The 20,084-nt window shown below is 38.7% G+C and overlaps 1 protein-coding gene across 1 annotated transcript; it reads right to left on the reverse strand.

The window, feature by feature from the left end:
- Positions 1–4,652: 4,652 nt before the first annotated feature.
- LOC116204557 (tubulin-folding cofactor D) lies at positions 4,653–17,057 on the reverse strand. Its single transcript, XM_031536703.1, has 17 exons — positions 16,694–17,057; positions 15,118–15,665; positions 14,534–14,636; positions 13,951–14,127; positions 13,027–13,203; positions 11,871–11,987; positions 11,604–11,708; positions 10,152–10,322; positions 9,838–10,053; positions 9,231–9,429; positions 8,171–8,376; positions 7,847–8,068; positions 6,312–6,818; positions 5,934–6,203; positions 5,767–5,811; positions 5,373–5,558; positions 4,653–5,114 (listed from the first exon to the last, which is right to left on the reverse strand). Exons 1-17 carry the CDS (start codon positions 16,895–16,897, stop codon positions 4,806–4,808), a joined length of 3,762 nt encoding a protein of 1,253 aa, XP_031392563.1. The 5' UTR covers positions 16,898–17,057; the 3' UTR covers positions 4,653–4,805.
- Positions 17,058–20,084: the final 3,027 nt, after the last annotated feature.

Consider the following 20,084-nt stretch of genomic DNA (forward strand, 5'->3'; position numbering starts at 1 on the left):
CAACGGGCATGATGGGAGAGGCTACTAGGGTTTTTGGGTAGGGGTAGCAGATTTCGGGTGAGGAAGATGAAACCCGGACCCGACCCGAATGATTTTGTTTTTGCCCGACCCAATTTGACTGGATTCAGTGACGGCGTCAATGGGAAGATGATGGTTTGTACCATACTAATACAACTTTGAAACATTTTGTACTATCAAGTAGCAAAAAAAAACTTTTTGGACCAACATGATACATTAGTATAACTTTTTGGACCACCAGTGTAATTTACCCGTTAAATATATAATGCATCACATTTAAGTATATTAAAATATGTGATTTTTTGGTGAGAAAGTTCACTTTATATTTTCTGAGGTTTTTTTTCCGTTTGATTCGGATATCGATTCCTTTCTGTGTACATTTTCAACAGTTTCATTTTGACATGCATTTCCTTTATTTGCACCGTGATGCTTGCCCTCAGAAGTAATAACTTCAATGCAATAGTGAACATCGTATGGGCTCCTGTCCCGTTAGCTTACCGAAAAAAATAGTTAAAGTCATATGGACCCGGCAACATAATTGGTGTTATTCTAATATACGTCCTAACTTGTATTTATTGTGAATGATTTAATCAAAATAATGTATGTGTTAGGAAAAATCCATAGGCCTACTTCGAACTCGGGTCTATCCGCAACTCAAAAGCTTAAGCAAATAGGTTACTATACCATTATCTCTAATAAATGTATGGATTTCCTCTCAACTTTTCCATGTGGAATTACCTCCAACACTCGTATTCACCATTCTCCATATAAGAGAGAGACAATCCCAATAATTCTCCCCCTTCTTGATTATGTGGAGGACTTCGTTGTAATTCCCGTGATACGACGGCAAGCAACACACTAGGCACAACTAACTTCGAGCCGGGCTTCCACTTCCGAACTCGGATACCAATTGTTAGGACCTTCATTAACCACGAGTTTCACAATCAGGCTTGGTGTGGTGTGGGTTTTCATGCATAGTGTGTGCGCTTTCCCAAGATCGTTACATTGGGCTCTGATATCACTTATTGGGAAAAATCCACAAGCTTACTTCGAACTCGAGTCTATCCACAACTCAAAAACTTAAGCCAAGAGGTTGTTAGACCATTATCTCTAATAAACCTATAGATTTCCTCTCAACTTTTTTATGTGGGATTACCTCCAACATCCGCACTAACCATTCTCCATATAGGAGAGAAACCATCCCAACAGTATGTACTTTCCGAAGATATTGTCCATATACTCTATACTTAGGTGGGAGACATCCTTTAATTAGTTAGCATACTCCTACTTTACCTACGACTTTCGTTGATTTCCGCCTCCAGCTCTCAAAATAAGTCAATCATATTTAGCTTCCTTATTATTTCAACTTACTTTTTTTATTACATAAGGAGGTTCATGAGTCTAGTACAATGAAAGATAAATTATAATTGCTAATAAAAAAAACATGAGTGGTCCCAACGAGTATTGAGCCTAAAATCTCTTTATTATCAGGCGAAGGCATGTGCCATGTGCCATGCACTACACCTTTTTTGATATATTTGAACTTTTCTCATAACAAATTCCTCAACTTTGCAAAAAAATTTATACCTACCAAAATCCTAAAAATCATTGCAAAAATTACTGCAACCTGTCTGGAACTGCATGAATAGACTGATCGCAAACCGACTTTCTTGATCATCAAACCGACTTTCGTATATATATAAATGATACCAAGAGAGATGTGGATAAAAGTATAGGAGATGAGAATTAAGATAATTTAAGAACAATTAAAGTAACTGCCTAGATATTGGACAGATTATATGATTTTGCAACCAACTCACTCTCCTCTTGTATTTGCTTTCCGGGTCTAGCCGATGCTCAACGATAGAATTACTGCTTTTCTGCTTATATCGATATCTATATTGATGGCAACTATTATTCATCATTATGAACTGAGTTGAATTGAGAATTCTTAGGTCCCGTTTGGTAGGTATGAATGGATTGGAATGGAATGGAATGGCCATTTCTTAATTTCACTTCATTTTCTTATATGGTATCACTTGTATTAGTTGAAAAGACATTCCCTCATTATTATATTTTTCCTTCATTTGGATGGAAAGAGCATTCCCTTAAAAAAGAAAAGGGAATGATCGTTCTCTCATTTCATGCTATTAGTTGTGAAGATATATGTTCTTTTAATTTATATATCTAAGAATATGTGTAACATGATATATTGGTAAATAAGTTAAATATTATAATTACATTTCATTTCCTAAAATAATTTCTTAAATTGTGTTTCCATTTTGCAGTTTGAATTTATACTTTTCAATTATTTTACTTTCCTAAAATATTATTTCAAATTATGTGATTCCGGCTCAAAATAGTGAAATCCCGTACGAGATTGGCGGAGCGACAACCAGCCTCTATTTAATTTATTTATTGTCATTTTAGCGGGTGGGCTTTAAAAGCTATGAGAGAAACACCGTTTGGGAGGGTTTGTAAACGCACTCCCAATCGAAGCACACCAAAGTGCAGTACTCCCAAATACAAAATATGCAACATGATTACTATATATTATAACATAATTCTTTTCATATTCAATGAATAATTTTCTACATAATATATCTAATTATTTTATATTTTTAATTAATAAATTAGAAATATTTCCCGCGCAACGCATATGTTTTCATCTTCTTTTTCTTTTTTTAAGGAAAGATCATTCTATGAAATTGAAGGGAAAATTTACCTCCAAATGGAATGATCTAGTTAACTCTTAAAGTAACACCATATAACAAATGAAGTGGAAAGAGAGGATATTCATTTCATTCCGTTCCATTTCATACCCGTTTCAAATGGAATGCAATTGATCCTCGCTTGAAAATACTAATCATAAAAAGCCAAGGAAATTATAACACGCATAAAGATATTCAATATCAGCCCCTCATTTCAGTGAAGGATAATTAAAGAAAAATCCAACAACTACTTAAGAAATACATGCCAAAATTAAGTTTCGCCAAAATCAACTTTAATGCTCGACACTTCACTTTAAAGTTGATTGTCCTGAAAACCATTAGGCTTTGCCACAATTAGATTAGTCTCCCCAACCTCATCACACCACGATGAGTTTCCATTATCAATAGGGCAATCCAATGTCCAAAAATTATTAATCGTGCTCCTCCTTGCATATTGTTCTTCCGCCAATGAAGTGGGAGTGTCGGACGACGAAATCTCGATATACTTTGTCGCGGCAAACCGTCTTTAAAGTGACTAATCTCCTTGCATTTAATTAAAACCGCATCAGGGCCGTAAAAGGAAGAAATCTCATCCAAAAGAGCATACCGCTTATTGCCCTCCACGGAATCGGAAACACAAATGGTTCCCATCATAATCACCACACTTAACAATCAGATTTACGAAAACACTAGTTTCATTTTCGAAAAACTAGGACAAATCTCGGATTTCGATATTCGTCTGGACAACTTTTTTCCGGTTACAGTGGAGGTCCGTGGCCTAGTACAATAAAATAAAAATCCTAATAGTTAATAAAAAAGTACGAGTAGTCTCACTGAATATAAAACATGAAACATTTTAACTTCGTTTTATTTAATACAGTGCTAATTACTAGGCGAGAGCGTACTCCGCTATCCCTCTTTTGATTCCATCTGAACAATTTCTTCTTGAGGAAGGACTACATCCCCATTCTCTCTGTCCTCTTCCTGAAAATCCATGTACTTTCCCAAACCGAAGAAATCAACTGTCAGAAATTCATACGACTGCATATCGACCTTATTTTCCTGATTGAACAACCGAAAGGGACTACTCCCATATCGAACTAGTCAAGATGCATTGGAAAATGTGCAAAGAACAAGTTTGGAGATATAGAACTCTTTGCAACATATGTTCACCTTCACATTCACCGGATGCCACTTCTCGGTATCATCCTCCGGAGCGGTATTGTCATCACCTCTCACAACATCCTCAAGTCTTCTCCAACAAGATACGACTCCATACAAGAACTCGACATCCAGTAATTGGGCTGATTCACGAACGGGCGGGCTCGATATCAGCCACCGGCCCCCCATCGAGTTCACCGAGGATACCAGATGCCGCAAGCGACTAGCCTGTATAGAGCCCTACCAACCGTCCGCTGATCTCTCCCATGGCAATGACATATTTGGTAAATTCAATCTTAAAGTAGGGCTATTTTCTGTCTTTTCAACCTAAATAATATCGTAAATCGGCTCGAACTCATCCCCTGAATATGATTTGGGCCTCAATGAATAATCCTATCAAATCCTCCCCTTTATAATATTTTATGTCATCACCAAATACGGAATAAGGATTTGAAAAATGCCGTTCACCTTTAATATCCAGGCTACTCAACAGAATAGAATAGTGACGCATTCACCAAATTAGAATGCCATTCCTTTTAAAATGCAATTTCCCCTTTAACGTCGATGAAATGAGCGTTCCATCAGAAAACTTAAGAAATGCCCCCATCATTTTTACCAAGTTTTATATACATCATATATTTTCTTTTTATCTAATATATATCTAAAAGTATAATATATAGAATGATATCTTTAAAATAAAATTCATCTAATTAAATACATCCCTTCATATTCTCTAGTTTGACCTAGAAATTACTATTTTTCTCTCAATATAATCACATTTCACCATATGAAATGCATTCCATTCCATTCCCGTATACCAAATGGAGCATAGTAATTTATACAAGAATCCCAGCTATATGCGAATTCAAGGAAACACAAGTAGTTTAAATATCAAAGAGCTATCGGTAGAATCCATTAAAATCCAGTCGAACCCACCAAGGAAGAATATGATGCATTTTCATCAGCGGCAGCTGCAGTTAGCTTCTTCTGGCCTTTACCGTCAGAGGTGCCACTGCTAGTAGCAACATCAGTCTTGAGAAGTGACCCCGTCTCTATACCGGCCATCTGAAACAGCTCTGATCTTTGTCGTTTGGCTGCCTCCATGTCACCCTCCCAGCAAGTCTCTGAAACAATTTCGAGCGCTTTATCGATCTTATCCTCAGGAACGAGGCCTCCATTCTGCAAGAGGACAAGGTATGCTTGCTCTGCAGAAGCTTTTCGGATCTGCAAGAGAGAAGGTTATAACAATCATGAATGATGTCCATAATATTCTTATATACTATCCTTCCCACATAAGTTGTACCTCAACTACTCGTTTCTTTCTAAAGAGAAAAACATGTCTAATTTCGTTGCCTTCATATTCATCCTTTTCATTGAGATAGCAATCTGAAGTGCAATTTTTTGTTCACTGCATTATTTATTATGGTTTTCAAGCAAACAAGATGTGAGGATTTCCTCAAACGAGGGACTAGAAAACCCAACCTTAGGGTACCGGTGCGCAAGAAAAGTCAGAAGATGGGCAAAGGCTCGAGTATTCACGGGCTCTAAGAGGGAGGCGACAAATCCGAGTATAGCAATCCCTGCATATAACTTGGAGAAATCCTTCGAGGCCTTCAACTCCACTGCAAGAGAATCCAACAGTCCATTGCAAAACGTTGCAGTACCAGCCTGCATTTTGCAGCATATATGAAACCAAATAAGTCGAATGGACATTAAATAAAGAAAGCTTGAGCATCAAATAATTAGGCGAACCATTTAAAAGAAGCTGCAAATGAACAAGGACTAGCCCTAAACTTTCTCTGCACTGATACTCCAATACAGAAATTACACTCAATGGGATATTGGGATCAAAATAAAAATAGAGTAATCAACTCACCTCCATGTCGATGAAAATTCTCTTGCTGAAAAGAATCTCTATGGTCTGGAAAACAAAATAAAATTTCCTTCAGATTGATAAAATTTCATCAATGATAAGAAGAATTGCGTTTGAATGATGTTTTGGCAAAAAAAATGCATAGATTTTAACACAGTGAGCAGCAGTACCTTGAGAGTTGGAGTGATCACCCTGTCACATTTCCTGAATTCTTGGAGGACCCAAAGTAGATCACTGCTCAGCATATGTTCTCTACGCTTCCGCTCTTCTCTATTTTCACTTTCGTCGTTATGAAGATACTCCAACAATGACGAGGTGGCTGCCTTCCTTAAAGAATCTTGCAAGCCACCAACAGAGATAACTAACCCTGACAGCACAGACCTACTGTAACAACTCACCTGAAGCAACTGCAAGAATCGAGGGAATGAAAAGGCGGGCACCTACAAGAACATACATTGGATGATTCAATAAATAAGGGGGGAAAATAAGTCGGCAATGAAAGTCTCTGCAGCTGCATTGAATAAATGATTGTCCCAATAAACACATACCGCCCACTTTAAATCCTTTTCATTCGGAACGATTTCTTCCAGCTTTTCACGGTAAGGAATAAAAGGAACGCAAATTTCTTCGTTGTATAAAATCCTTCTAAGGATGCGTGCAGCAACTTCTCTTAGCTTATCCATTTTTTCTACTGCTTGCTTAATGATGCCACCAGCTAGTGTGGTAGCAAGACTGGCATCAAAAAGCGGTTTAGGTTGTTCACTCAAACTTGTTGAATCCCTTTTGCAAAGAATATAGGAACATCTCTCAAGGCCATCCATAGCAGCCTCACGAACCCAAGAGCCAACATCGCCCCTGTTATCTACAGAGTAGTCATTCAGAGCTCTAAACAGACTGTTCATCACTTCATCCTTCATCAAGAGGTACAGAGACGCATAGTCCTCCTCAGTAAGGGTATCTGAGCTCCCTCTTGCTAGTGTTAATGTCTCACAGACTGATACAAGTCCTTTGACAGCATTTACTCGGGCTTCAGCATCTCGATCTTCAGGGTTATCCTGCAAATTTGACACATCATAAGATTATCAAACACTTAGTTCTACAGAAAATGAGATTGCATCCAGCTTTTTGAAAACCAGATTAGAGCAGCCAATACAAACAGTTGAACTGGGTACTTTCAGCCCTCCTCATTCTTGGAAGCATTACTAACCAAATAGGGATTAAACCGCTAAGGATGCATAGAAACAGCTGTCTCATTGGTTTAGCCAACATCACTTCACCAGTAATAAAAAAGTCAAGCAGATTATGAATTTCAAGATCAAGTAATAGCTGTATCTTTTTCCTTGGAATGATAGAAACTTCGTCAGTCACAAAAAGAGCAGCGAGAGCTGAGAGGATGCCAGTCCTAACATCAAAAAGCAACTGAAAGTTGTAGGATACTATAATTTAAGAATTGCTTAGACTTGCCATTAAAATCTAGCAACTTTTAAAGGCAAAATTTCACCATTTATACTAATCTTGTGTTTCCAAATTTTTAAATTGGAGACTGCAACTTGCTTCGGAAAAGGAAACTTTGTAAAAGAACGAAAAGAATAAGGAACTTAACAAAGTCACCACATGCTCTTTGAAAACTGAAAAATGAAGAAAAAGGGGCAACAAACTGGAGATTCCATTGCTTAAACCAGTTAAGCCCCCAACCCACCCCTGGCTGACTCTATAATAAAGGCACAAACTCTAATTTATCTTCTTTTTCTGTTTTAACAGAGAAATGTCTTATCAAACAGAGAACAAGAAGCATTTTGCATAATATCATCTATGAACTAAAGATTATATCTCATCCACCCTATTACTATGAATTAAGAAGAGGTTTAAGCACAAAAAGAAAGAAACAAAAGTTGCAAGTTCCAAAGCAAGGGAATGATATTGGGTAATGTATACTATAGTAATTTAGTACAAAGCTATCAATAAAGTTCCAGATTTTTAGTCACTCGTAATTTCAGGTCAGATAAAGAAGGTTGATTACAAAGTGAAAGACCAGATCAATCACATAAACTGTAGCAATATCAAGTCCCCTTGGATGACTCACCTCAATTGCACAGGCGGTACAGAGCTGCATTATGACATCCCTCCACCTATTAGCCAATAGTTCATAGGGTAATACTCCCAGTGCCATTGCAGATCCTCTTCTTACCGCCACGTTTGGATCTCTCAGCAAACCCAAGTTCTTTGATGTAAAATCGGTCGAATGATTCCCAGGAGCAACAAGGTATACAAGACTGAAGTGTCTCAGAGCTTTACAAGCAGCAGTCTGCCAGTTTATGACAGGAGAGAAGGAAAAAAAAATTGAGATTAACCAACCATAGTAAAGTAGAAGCCAGAACAGCAAAATCTTTCAGCATATGAAGCACACCTGTATCTGGGAATTAGGATGTCGTAAGTTCTCATTGATCGTGTCAAGCAAACTTCGTCTTATTTTTTCTGGGACTAGCAAATGGGATAAGGAGATGCATTCGATGAACCGGGAAACAGCTGACCGCATTATTTCTCCACCTTTCCCACGATAAAGACGTGCTTTCTCTATTGCAGGAACTATACCAGCAACTTGTTTCTGCTTATCTGTTGGTCACAGTTGCATTCAGTTTCCTAGTACTTTATCCAGTAGTTCAAAATAAATCACAAACAAAAGCAATGAATTTATTCAGAATGCACAGGATAGGACGAGGCAAATCCTCATTCAATGTTAAATAAACTCCTTAGAGAATCAGATCCATGCTCAAATCTAGTCTTACTAAAGCACTTTATATACTTTCTTTCAATCAATGTCTGCCTGTTTATAGCAATCTCTGTGTGAGCTGGGATGCGATCCACAGAAATGGCTAATTGATATGAGAAACAAATAGAAAATAATGTCACCAAGACCATCACATCTCATTCTCAAAGTGAATATTTTAAGAAGCTTAATGATACATCTAAAAACCTACAGAAAGGTTAGCCAGTAGACTCGAAGTATCCATGAAACTTCTCAAAGAAAAACAAAGTTTTAATCAACAAGAATTTGAAGCTCAGAGAAAGAACAATCTCCAAGTTTCCAGCTATCATTGTATAAGTAAATTTAACCAAAAAATTTCTGCAATAGGATATAAGATTTAATAATACTCCATGTCTCCAAAATTCCCAACACAGATACTCTCTAAAGGCAAATCTTGATCCCCACATTCAATAATAACTTCTTTGAAACATAAATAAATAAAGCTCGACTGCCGAAGAAATATCGAAAATTCAAACAAGTCCAGGAATCCTCTTGAGCAGTCAAACAGGTCATAGCCTTTGCACAGAGAAAAGTGTCCTTAGCATGCTAACCAACATGATGCAGCAAAAGTTCAAAACAGTGAAGTCCCTCCGATGGCCTTATACACCATTTAAATGCAGTGAAGCAAAATTAGTATATTAAGCATAGATAGGCTACAAACCATTGGAGAGAGAGTGTCCATATTGATGGAGTGCCAAGACAAGTTCAGCTACTGCCAAGGTTGCACCATGGCGCATGCACAAATCAGACGAGAGAGTACACGGAATTAACTTTTGAAGGACGTAGCCTGCAAAATACTCAGGATCGTATTTCACAAGAGCAGCAAGGGCTTCTCCAGCAAGTTCTCTCAAGCTTTTATCCTGAAGTGATTGAGAGAAACAGTGTTGTCAAATTGACTTTGAAAACAAGAAGTGAAATCTGACTATTTTGAAAATTAATAGCCAATCAAATTTAACTCTGATTTGTGTGAAAAATTTAATTCAACTCCAAATAAAAGAAACAAGAGAAACACAGTGGAAAGAATGAGTAAGTGAGAACCTCACAATAATATTGAAGAGTTTTCACCAGTATAAACCTAGAGAAATTTAAAAAACTTTTGGCATCTATAACTAATATTGAATAAGTTTTTAATTAGGAACTAGAAGTGCGTGGATCTTACTAACAAGAATAGAAACAGGTGGTGTACCAATAGAACGAACAAGGGTGTACATATATAATTTTGATATGGAGTGCAAAGAGGAGATGAAATTAAATAAGCATAACCGTACCCAATGACATATCTTGCTGGATAGAAGTTCCTCAGCAAATGGATAAAGATACCCCTCATATTGTGCAATAAAGACGGCAACATGAAGATAAGAATTCACTCGCGATGAAAGTGAAAAATAATCTGCAGTATTCACTATGTCAATGCCATGTGGATAATTTCCTTGTCTTCCAACATTCTCTTGAAAAGCAGCAGCAGAAGCCCGCCTGCAATTAACCTAAGGCGCACATAAAAATGTATATGATGAACAAACAGATAAACAAATGACTCATCTTAGTAAGATAAATCATATATGAAATAGTATCTGTCACCCACCTCACGATCATAGGAAGCCACTGTTAAGAGATGAGGAGCCAACTTATCCAATATGCTTCTCATGTCTTGATGATAATAGGCTCGTCCAAATGCCCAACATACATATGCGGCAGCATCACGTACATGGGATCCAACACTGTGGGGCCCTCTTCGGATATCATAATGCAAAGCCTGTTGCAAAGATTCAACTTTAACCAGGATTCCCGCGAGATCCAAAATAGACTGAATTTTTATCTCATGAACCAAGCGTTAAACCATACAGAGTTTAGCACTAAGAGAAGGAATTTATACCTGCAGTACCCTGAATTTACAATTTTCTTTTTCTCCTCCTTATGTTAAAGCACCAAACTTTCATAAATTTAAAGGGACCTCAAAGAAATAAAGAGTGCACAAAGACCCCGGTATACATGCATTCAACTTTTTGAGTTTTGAGAGAAGCATAACATCACCTGCACTGTAAAATTCCAACATCTTTGGATGTTTGTACAGTAGACTTCCTCAATAAATCACTTCTACATGTGAATAAGTTGCAAAACCAACAATACACAAAAATTGGAGAACAACACGAACTCCCAAAAGAAAAATAGGCTATTCTTCAGATGGCTGAGTACAATCATACCACTTACAGCTTTTAATTTATGTCTTATATAGGAAGAAGCACTTCAGCATTAGTATCATTCTCCATCCACTTAAGCGTTCTCCTTATGTTAGTTTTTGATGACGCAGATTTCCAAAAGAGAGGACCATGAAATTGTTATTACAGTATAATTCATATTCACACAGGGTTTCTGCTTCCACTTGCTATCAAGTAATTACAACACTCTTGATTAGGCTAATTGTGGAAGAAACCAACCAAAGGAACAATAGGTGATAATCGTTCCCAGTAAACTGGCTCGTTACTCTTCCAGCTTTGATTTTATTTTGCAGTCAGATGAAAAGGGTAGATGTAAGCATTGATATCAAGGTTCATAAAGGTACAGAGGCCCAGTATATTAAACACATCTATTACTACCTTGTAATAGTATAGGAGGGAGAAGATGACCATCTAATGATCTTGTTCTCTTCCCAAACCATGACAAGTTTATCACTTCACTTTTGTTAGCATAGGTCGTTCTCAAGCTTTTGTAAAAGTTGGCAAGTGGTCATTCTAAAACTACACTGACTTCATAACTAGGGTTTAAGTCTCCATGCCTGCTCGCTCAACAAATATGCCACAGCCCAACAAACCCTGCAACTTAGTTCCATTTGATGGAGACTCATCAATATCTCAAGCCACAATGCCTTTATCTAATGATGCTCATAAAACGGTCGGTCGGGGTCTTGCAAAATTTTTACACTATGAATTACTAAATGCTCTAAAAGGTGAATGTTGCCGCCAGCAAATGGAATAGACAATAAAGATTTTAAAATTGGTTGATAAGAAATTGACGAACAGCTTACTGTGGAACTTACTTTCACAACCACAGGGACGACTTTGGGAAGGCTGCTTGGTAGCAACAACCCCCGCCGTGCAAGTTCAGCAAGAGCCAAGCAGCCCCCATGCCACGAACCATCTCCCTGGAGAATTATGACCAAGCAGCTTGAACATATACCAAAGCATCCCCAGCGAAAGGTACAAGGCACGTATTTAACTTAGAAAATGCTTTACATCAATAATTAGCCTTTATTTACTACAGCTTAAAATTTAGAACAACTTTCAAAAAGAGTCACTGATCATACCTCTCCAGGTGAAAACAGCTCCAGCACAGATGATAGAACCTCTTCTGAGAGAGCAGAAGTTAGACGTGACGTTATACGGCCTATACCTTTTGCTGCTGACCAGCGCACAACAGTGTCCTGAATAACCATTGATGAGTAACCAAAAATTAGTATAAAAAATAAAATAAGAAGACAAATTTTTCCACAGTGGAAGTTTTTTAAGAAATCCAAACACAGATTGAACTATGACATACAGCACAGAAGGTATCTATTTTTCATTTATTTACGCAGGTCCGATAAAGAGAAGTATTCAAAATTTAAAACTAGTGGCAGACGAGTCGCAGACAATCAATCTTCAAGTTAAGCTTTTATCTTTGTCATATTTAGGCTAGTATGTCATTGCATTCTTTCAATGGAAGCACCCCGTGCTTAAAGACCCTCAATATGTCTTGCAGGTATCTGTTCGAGATGAAACAGTAGATGGCTATTAAAACTTTCCTTCCACAGTTTGTTGACCATGAGAAAGCCAACTGTGTTTTGCCATATATTAGCTGAGATGTCAATACTCCAGCTGGAACTAGCTCCATGTGCAAAGTATGATTATGAAAAGACAAATCTACATGTTAACCAATCATAATGAAAGTAAGCTACATTCTAAACGATGATGAGGCACATAATTGTTACGGCTTGACTGAAATTCTAGCAACTGCAACAAAAAAAGCACTGTCAGTTGCACTTTCATGTTTCATTTAGAATCACGAAATCCTTTGCAGTCGTTGAATTTTACTCAGAAAATGAACAGCTGAGTAGCATTAGAATGATTCTTATACAGCTCAAGGTAAAAGCTGAAGATATATTGTTGTTGAAGATAGTAAGATTACCAGTGGCCAAAAAAAAAATAGAAGATAGGAAGATCTTAGGAAAATGAAATGGTAATAACTGGGTAGGCCTTGTTGGGGTGGTAAGATACCTGTCCCTTTATCCTATATCACAGTTCGAACCCCACTTTATCCCCGAAAAGGGAACAGCACGAAAAAAGACGGCTTATTTATGCAAGTACTTCAGATACAGATTTACAAAAAAACTAAAGAAAGAGAAAAGCAAGTTTTCACTGCCACCAGTGGGTAGATTCACCATTACAAATTGACTTTCCACACTTTTCACAAATGAAACATACCGTATCTCTTAATCCAGAAAGCAACATCTCAATTATCTCTTCAATTACTTCTGGTATATCAATATCTTCATCATCGGAGCACTTGGAGGTATTTTCTGAGTCAGCACAATCAACATCACTGCTGTCCAATTTTGTGAGCGCATTCCCAGAAACATCTCCAATAGTGGTTGTTTTAATCTGCCAAGCACATGAAAGGCAAGAACTCATCATACTCTAGGGTAACTTTATCTTCTCGTGCTTGTGGAGACTAATAAGAGATAGACTGCAAGTCATGTCACCACACAAAATCAAAATGCATAGCCACTAAGATACTTTATGTGGCTTCATAGATTTGAAATGGTATTTATTCATCTACAGTTTATAATGTATAACTATTATAAAGCAAGAGACCCCCCCTTGGTCCCATTTTCCAATTCCAAAATTGCCTATGCTATATATAATTGATTAATGAGAACAACTGGATTGAAATTACGAAGGTAAATTTCCTAATGATAATTACCTATTAATTGACCTGTCTTTCTCATTCACTCTGACATCCCTTATGTTTTCTCTCCACTTTCTTATATGAAAGTCCCTTAGTTCTTTTAGTCATATGCATTCAATAAATGTAGCTGTGCAAAAACTCAACTTTTTCATTAACATGTGCAAAGGCAAATTTATATATATATATATATATATATATATATATATATACATATTGATAATTCTATTATTTGATTATAGTTAATTAAAATGTCAATTACCTGTAGATAAGATACATTTCTTTTATTTATTTTTTCCCATTGATAGTAAAATTAATCCAATTCATGTATTGTCTCAATAATTTGATAAACGTACGTAGTGCAGGTGTGCATCTAGATAATGAACTGATGAGCTATTGAGGTAAATCTCCAACAGAACAGTATAAGTTTTGATTGTACTGACCACATAACGCCAAGATGGAGCACGAGGGGGAAGGCAAGTTAACCCAATCCGCTGAGTTAGCTTGACCAAAAACTTGCGTAGTAAGGGACTCCGAGCTGCAGTGCCAGACGTGCTTAACGCCGATATATCATTCCATGTCAAGGAAATTGCATCAACTAATAGCTTCCTAGAACCAGCCTGGCTATAGAATATAGGGCCTAGCTCAGAGAGATACCAAAGAAGCATAAGGAAAAATATTTGCTCATGCAAGGATTGCTTTGAAATTGGAATACTCAAGACATCCACAAGCACTAGATTCATCATGCAAGAAGAAAATTTCCATGTTCAGATAGAACAGCTTCGAAGAATGCACTTCTCTCATCTCTCAATTAAATATACTCCATGCAAGTCTTTGAAGAGCATTCCAATGATCAAAATATATCCATATGAACCATTTTTCTACAGTTTATTAAAAGTGGATAAATCTTCATTCAATTGACAAACTGACGTCCTACTATAGTGAAATTTGTTGGCATGCTAACATGCTAAAATAAAGCACTGTCGATGAGAATATTATTCTAGGCAAAGTAACAAAAGGGTAAACCTTGAAAATGGCAGCCAGAGATTCCACCACCCCAATCAATTGGAAATGGCCAATAACATCCTCTTTTGGAGAAGATAGCACTTCATGTGTCCAATCAATGAATCTGACGCAAGAACGAAGAGAAAAAGAAGGGTGACAGTGAGCACCTTGACTCAGAGTGATGGACACACACACACAGAGGGGGGGGGGGGGAGAGAGAGAGAGAGAAATGAACCCACCAAGTGAAAAGTGATGCAAGGTAACAGGGTACAACATGCTAAAAGATAAACGAGAGTGACAGTAAAAAGTATAACCTAAATTTGGTCAAATGTTTTGTTTTCCAGGAAATAACAAGATATAGGCAGAAACGGATTTCAAACATCTCACAATAACAAAAGGGTAACATTAGAATGATTCTTATACAGCCTCAAGGTAAAAGCTGAAGATATATCGTCGTTGAAGATAGTCCTAGACAGACACCAAGGATTTGATATCTGGGTTATATGTGGATATAAGTTTTTTGACTTCCCAGTAGCACATCCAGGTGACAGAACATTCTCTAGAGGATGTCACATCCAAGCAAGAGACTGGATGCACCAAATTACCTTATAAAGGCCTTTGGCATATCTGGGCGTGTAAGGAGCCTCGAGAGTAGCAATCCAGCCATAGTGCGCATTGGTCCCGCATTTGAAAGGTAATCCTTACAAAAACCTATTATCCTTAATACAAGTGGGGGTGGCTCAAGTTCTCCAAGATCATTGTTGTAAGCTATACTAGTGTCAACGGAGGAGATATCAAAAGGAACCAACACCAGTATAGAAAGCCACAAAAGCATCACACATTTTGCTTCCATCTCTCCAGTACTTTCCTGTCGCAGTGATGTCACCGAATTTACATCATGACATTTCTCTAAAAGAGATACTGCAAGTTCCAAGTCAGAGACTTGATGAGGAAAGAACTTGGTGACAGCCTTGTACCCACATACAGTGACAAGGGAGTAGATAACAATGCAGATGGGCTTGATTATCTCAATAATTTCATCAGAAGATACACCTAACTCAATTGTCCTGGAACGGACAATAAACATCAAAGGAGAAATGATGCTTTCTAGGTATGGCTCCAGTAGCTGGCCCTGCTCTTGATACTTATCCATCTGCAGAAAGTGAAACAACATTTTCAGGCTTACAAATTTTGAACACAATAGACATGCACACGGAAATGGAGGACATGGCATGAATTTTCAAGACATTGTCCCATAAATCAGCACATGATTAAAACAATGTTGTGTCATTTCATTTCATTTTACCATGTAGAACCTAAGGTAAAGCAAGGGAAGCTTCTCTAGAGATGCCACCACCTTAGACAAAGAGTTGTTGACAAGCGCCAAGGAATAAATCTATTTTTGAGATGCACAGCTCATAGAGGCCTATGAATAAGAGCTACAATGTTGTAATTAAACAGTCCATCACCTAAATGTTGAAAACTGTCCTATTTATATATGATCAATAGGGTCAAATCACAGTAAATAACGACCAAGTTAATGTGTTTATGCAGCACAAGTAGGCATAACACACTGCCATCCACCAGTAAATTAGAAGAAAAGAAACTTCAAGTACATCAACTGCAAATAAGCATGTACACAAGACTTCAAAAAAAAAAAAGGGTTATTTAGATAAGTTAATCACTTGGTTTTCTGGACCATGTTTTCTGAATACTTTGTTTTCAATTTTCAACTTCCAAGAACTTTTATCGAAGAGATATTACTCACAAAGGTCACATTTCATACATTCCCAGTTCCTTCATCTCCGTCGCTACTGCAAAAACACCTTTAAACTTTCCAAAGAGGAGAAGAACTTTCCAGGGCTCTCCTCAGCTTGTAAAACCATAGGGGCAAGTTGTGACTCCTCAGACACATAGTTAACATAGAATGTAGGAACCATACCGCAACAAGATCGGTCGGGACCTTGAAACTGGAATTACATTCTAACTTCTCGGGCAATAAACTCGGCTGGGGCTTCGAAATTAAGTTAAACATCCAATAATTTTATTTTTTTTCCATCAAACGTCAGAGTGCTATTGACAGAGGTATCAAGCTTCAAGTATGAACTGAATCGTGAAATTAGAAAAAGCTTCGATGTGCGCGTAAATGCTGAGGGGGACAGAGAGAGAGAGAGAGAGTACGATGGATCTGATCTTGTGGACGGAGGAGATATCGGTGACGCGACCGTGGGAGGCTATGTCGTCGATGAGGGACTTGACGAGCTGCCACTCCTGAAGAAAGTAGCGCTGCAACACCTTCTCCTTGGAGTCGTGCTCGTCGTCGTCTTCATTCAGTCCCCCGCTCATTTCCACCTCTTCCTTTGGGATCTCTGCTTCCGCCGCCATTTCTGCGCAGAAAGTCCGAATGTCACACGGCGCCTCCGATATGCTCCGGCGATCCCCGCAGTAGATCCCACCGTCAACTGCCCCTTCGCTTCTTCCTGTCCCAGAGTGAACTACCACTTCCAGTATTCTGCTTGCTCTTCGGACTGAGGATGCTATGGAAGAACAGAGAAGCGGCAAAAGGGCTGCCACTCGGTTTGGTTCGGTTTTTCGGTTTCGACTTAAACCAAAACCGAACCGGACCTTTTTGACTTATGATACTTTGTGATCGAAGCACGACCACGGTCGACTGGATATGGAAACCAATCCCATCAATTTCGTATTCACGGTTGGATATAACTGAAAACCGCGAGTTCAGAAATTAAATAATGTGATACGGAGTCAAGACGTGGATCTCATTTCAGTTTGGGTATTGAAAATGGACGTGTATTGTCGAGGAGATGATGAGAGGACATAAGAGGGAAAGAAAATGAGGAGAGTAGGTGGTCGATTGAGAGGAGGAGCACTTCGATGCTAAGTAGATTGACCAAAGAGGAGGAGGATGGGTCGAGCGATGACTGGTCAAAGACCGGACCGGAGGGAGGTTTCCTTGCTGCAATGTCACGCCCCACAAATCGCATATCGGTAGTACAAGGGGAAGATCTGGGATTTATATGTAAGGTGTAATGACTTTATTAACAGTTAAGTGATGAGCCCAGTGAGAACGTTACATATGGTATTCCGATCGAGGGGAATAGGCCATTCGACAGGTCGATTAGTTTCCGAGGATGGAATGTCTAATGTTTTTTTACCTGGAGAACTAATTGGATTGTTGCGAACGAAACGAACGAGGTACGCTTTGGAAGAATCAATCTGTTACAGGGCCATCTTATTGGGAATAACAAGAACATTTTTGAATACTTAGGTAGTGTTTGGATTATGAGCAATGCTCAACTCAACTCCATCCAATTTGCTACCCGACAAAGTAACTCAGCGTTTTCAAAGCTGTGGGTCCCAGTAGCACAACGGTAGGTCGAAGTTGGCTTCTCCACAGAAGACCGTTCGAAGGCATGCAACTTGCTAAGAAACGTCAAGCTCCTCCTCCTTCGAATCATCGGTAGGGTTCGAAACGAAGAGGAAATTACCTGCAGGAATCTCAAAGCGAGGGCGGAAACTCCCGATTGGCGAGTGGGTTCCGTCAATTTCATGAATTACTCACCTCCATTCCGTCAATTCCATCGATTCCTCACTACCTTTCCGTTAATTTCGTCGATTTCACAGACTGTGCGTCCGTGACGAGCAGCGGGCAAAGGTGCTGCGCTACACAGTGAAAAGGGGATATTGTCAGGAGTTATTCGCGGAGAACTATGCTGTGGCACGCGTTGTCTGATCTCCCAAATAATCTTCTATTGTAAGGGCCCCCTCCGACTGCTCTTCAAGGACGACTCTGCTCCTTTAAGAAGCGATGGACTGGATTTTGGAGAAGCATCTACATTTGAGGTATGTTCCGTCGACCTCTGTCTCCATTTGTGCTTCTCGTTTGAAGATTTCTTTGTTTTTCTTCGATTGGCTGCTCATTGAAAGCTCTGACGCGATGAAATGATTCACTGAATGCCCTAAAAGCTCAATTTCAGTTCAGTTTGCAAGTGTTTTTGTCACGACTGTGATTGCTTTTGCTCTCTCGTGTTATACAACTTGCTAAAACCTAAATGAGCTGTTAGTTATTTTGTTGCGAAATTGTCCTAGTAGAGAAGTTGGTTGCTTGTTCAGACGACTACAGACTGCTGCGCATTTGTTGTGAAATTGTCACTGTCATTCATTCTGTTTTGCCTGTTCTTTGTCCGACCGAAAAGATGCACCTACTGCATGCATCATGGCTCAGTTTCAATGTGTTTAGTCAGGCCTGTGATTGTTTTTCCTCTCTGCTGTTATACAGCTTGCTAAATCCTGGATGAGCTGTTAGTTATTTTGTTGCGAAATTAAACTCGTAGAGAAGTTCGTTGCGTGTCTTAGAACATATTGCTGCGCATTTATTTTTTCCCAAACAGTCATATGGATTGAACCGACATGGGAGTCGCTATTAAGTTCGTTTCTGCATTGTCGCGACACACTGCGATTTGGAACTTGTCTGTCATTCATTTTGTTTTGCCTGTTCTTTGTCCAAACGCTAAGATCCACGTACTGCATGCATCATGGCTCAGTTTGAAAGTGTTTAGTCACGACTGTGATTGTCTTTGCTCTCTGCTGTTATACAACTCGATAAATCATGCATGTTCTGTTACTGATTATTTTGTTGCGAAATTTACCTGGTAGACAAGTTCGTTGCTTGTCTGAGAACCTACTGCTGCGCATTTATTTTTTCTCAAATAGTCTTTGTTCATTTTTGCATTATCAATCCTGGATGAAAGGTCAGTTTGTCTATCATTCATTGTGTTTTGCCTTGTCTTTGTGGAAGTTCTGCTCCACGAACTACATGCATCATGGCTCCAAAGGGGGAAAATATCATTGAATGGAGTGATGAAATGGACTTCGCTTTCCTAAACGTAATGCTTGAGAAGCAGAGAAGAACACACACTACTGGAAGACCAATACTTGAAAAGAGATCACAGCTGAAATGATGAATCTATTTCCGGATAAGCAACTGTTTTTGTATAAGGTTAAGGACAAGTACCAAAGAATGAAGACAAATTTCACCCGTTTTTCTGAAATAGTGAAGCATACAGGCGTCAGGTGGGATACAAACACAAACACCATCACAACTGACCCAAATGTTTGGGATATGTTTATAAAGGTACATGCAGTTACTTTTTTGCCTCAGCTGCTATTGTTGTTTTGAATGAATTGTCACTGATCTCCTTCGAGCAATGTTGTACTTCTTTGTACAGAAGAACAGGGCGTACAAGACTTTCCGAAGTAAGGGCTGCAAGCACTACGATTTGCAAAAGCAACTGTTTAGTTCTTCAGTGTCTACCGGTGCTCTTCGCATATCCTCGACCGATCCACCTCCAACTTTAGAAGAAGAACGCCGGTTAAATGAGGAATTCTTATCTAGGGAGAAGGGAAAGCAGAAACAACATGTCGATCTCGAAGAAGGCTCCAACGAGAGTGACGACCCCGCCCATATTGCAGAGCCCATTCTAACCGAGTCTCGACGTCGAGTGCCGAAAAGATCTCAAAGCAAGAGCTCACAAATGCAGGAGTGCATGGACAT

This window comes from Punica granatum, chromosome 4 (genome assembly GCF_007655135.1).
Source record: "Punica granatum isolate Tunisia-2019 chromosome 4, ASM765513v2, whole genome shotgun sequence".
NCBI lineage: Eukaryota > Viridiplantae > Streptophyta > Magnoliopsida > Myrtales > Lythraceae > Punica > Punica granatum.

Coding starts and splice junctions, on each gene's coding strand:
- LOC116204557 (XM_031536703.1), bottom strand. CDS start 16,897: ATGGCGGCGGAAGCAGAGATCCCAAAGGAAGAGGTGGAAATGAGCGGG. Junction 15,666..16,693: donor TCCACAAGATCAGATCCATC/GTACTCTCTCTC, acceptor CACTTTCTGCAG/ATGGATAAGTATCAAGAGCA. Junction 14,637..15,117: donor ATGCCAAAGGCCTTTATAAG/GTAATTTGGTGC, acceptor TTCTTGCGTCAG/ATTCATTGATTGGACACATG.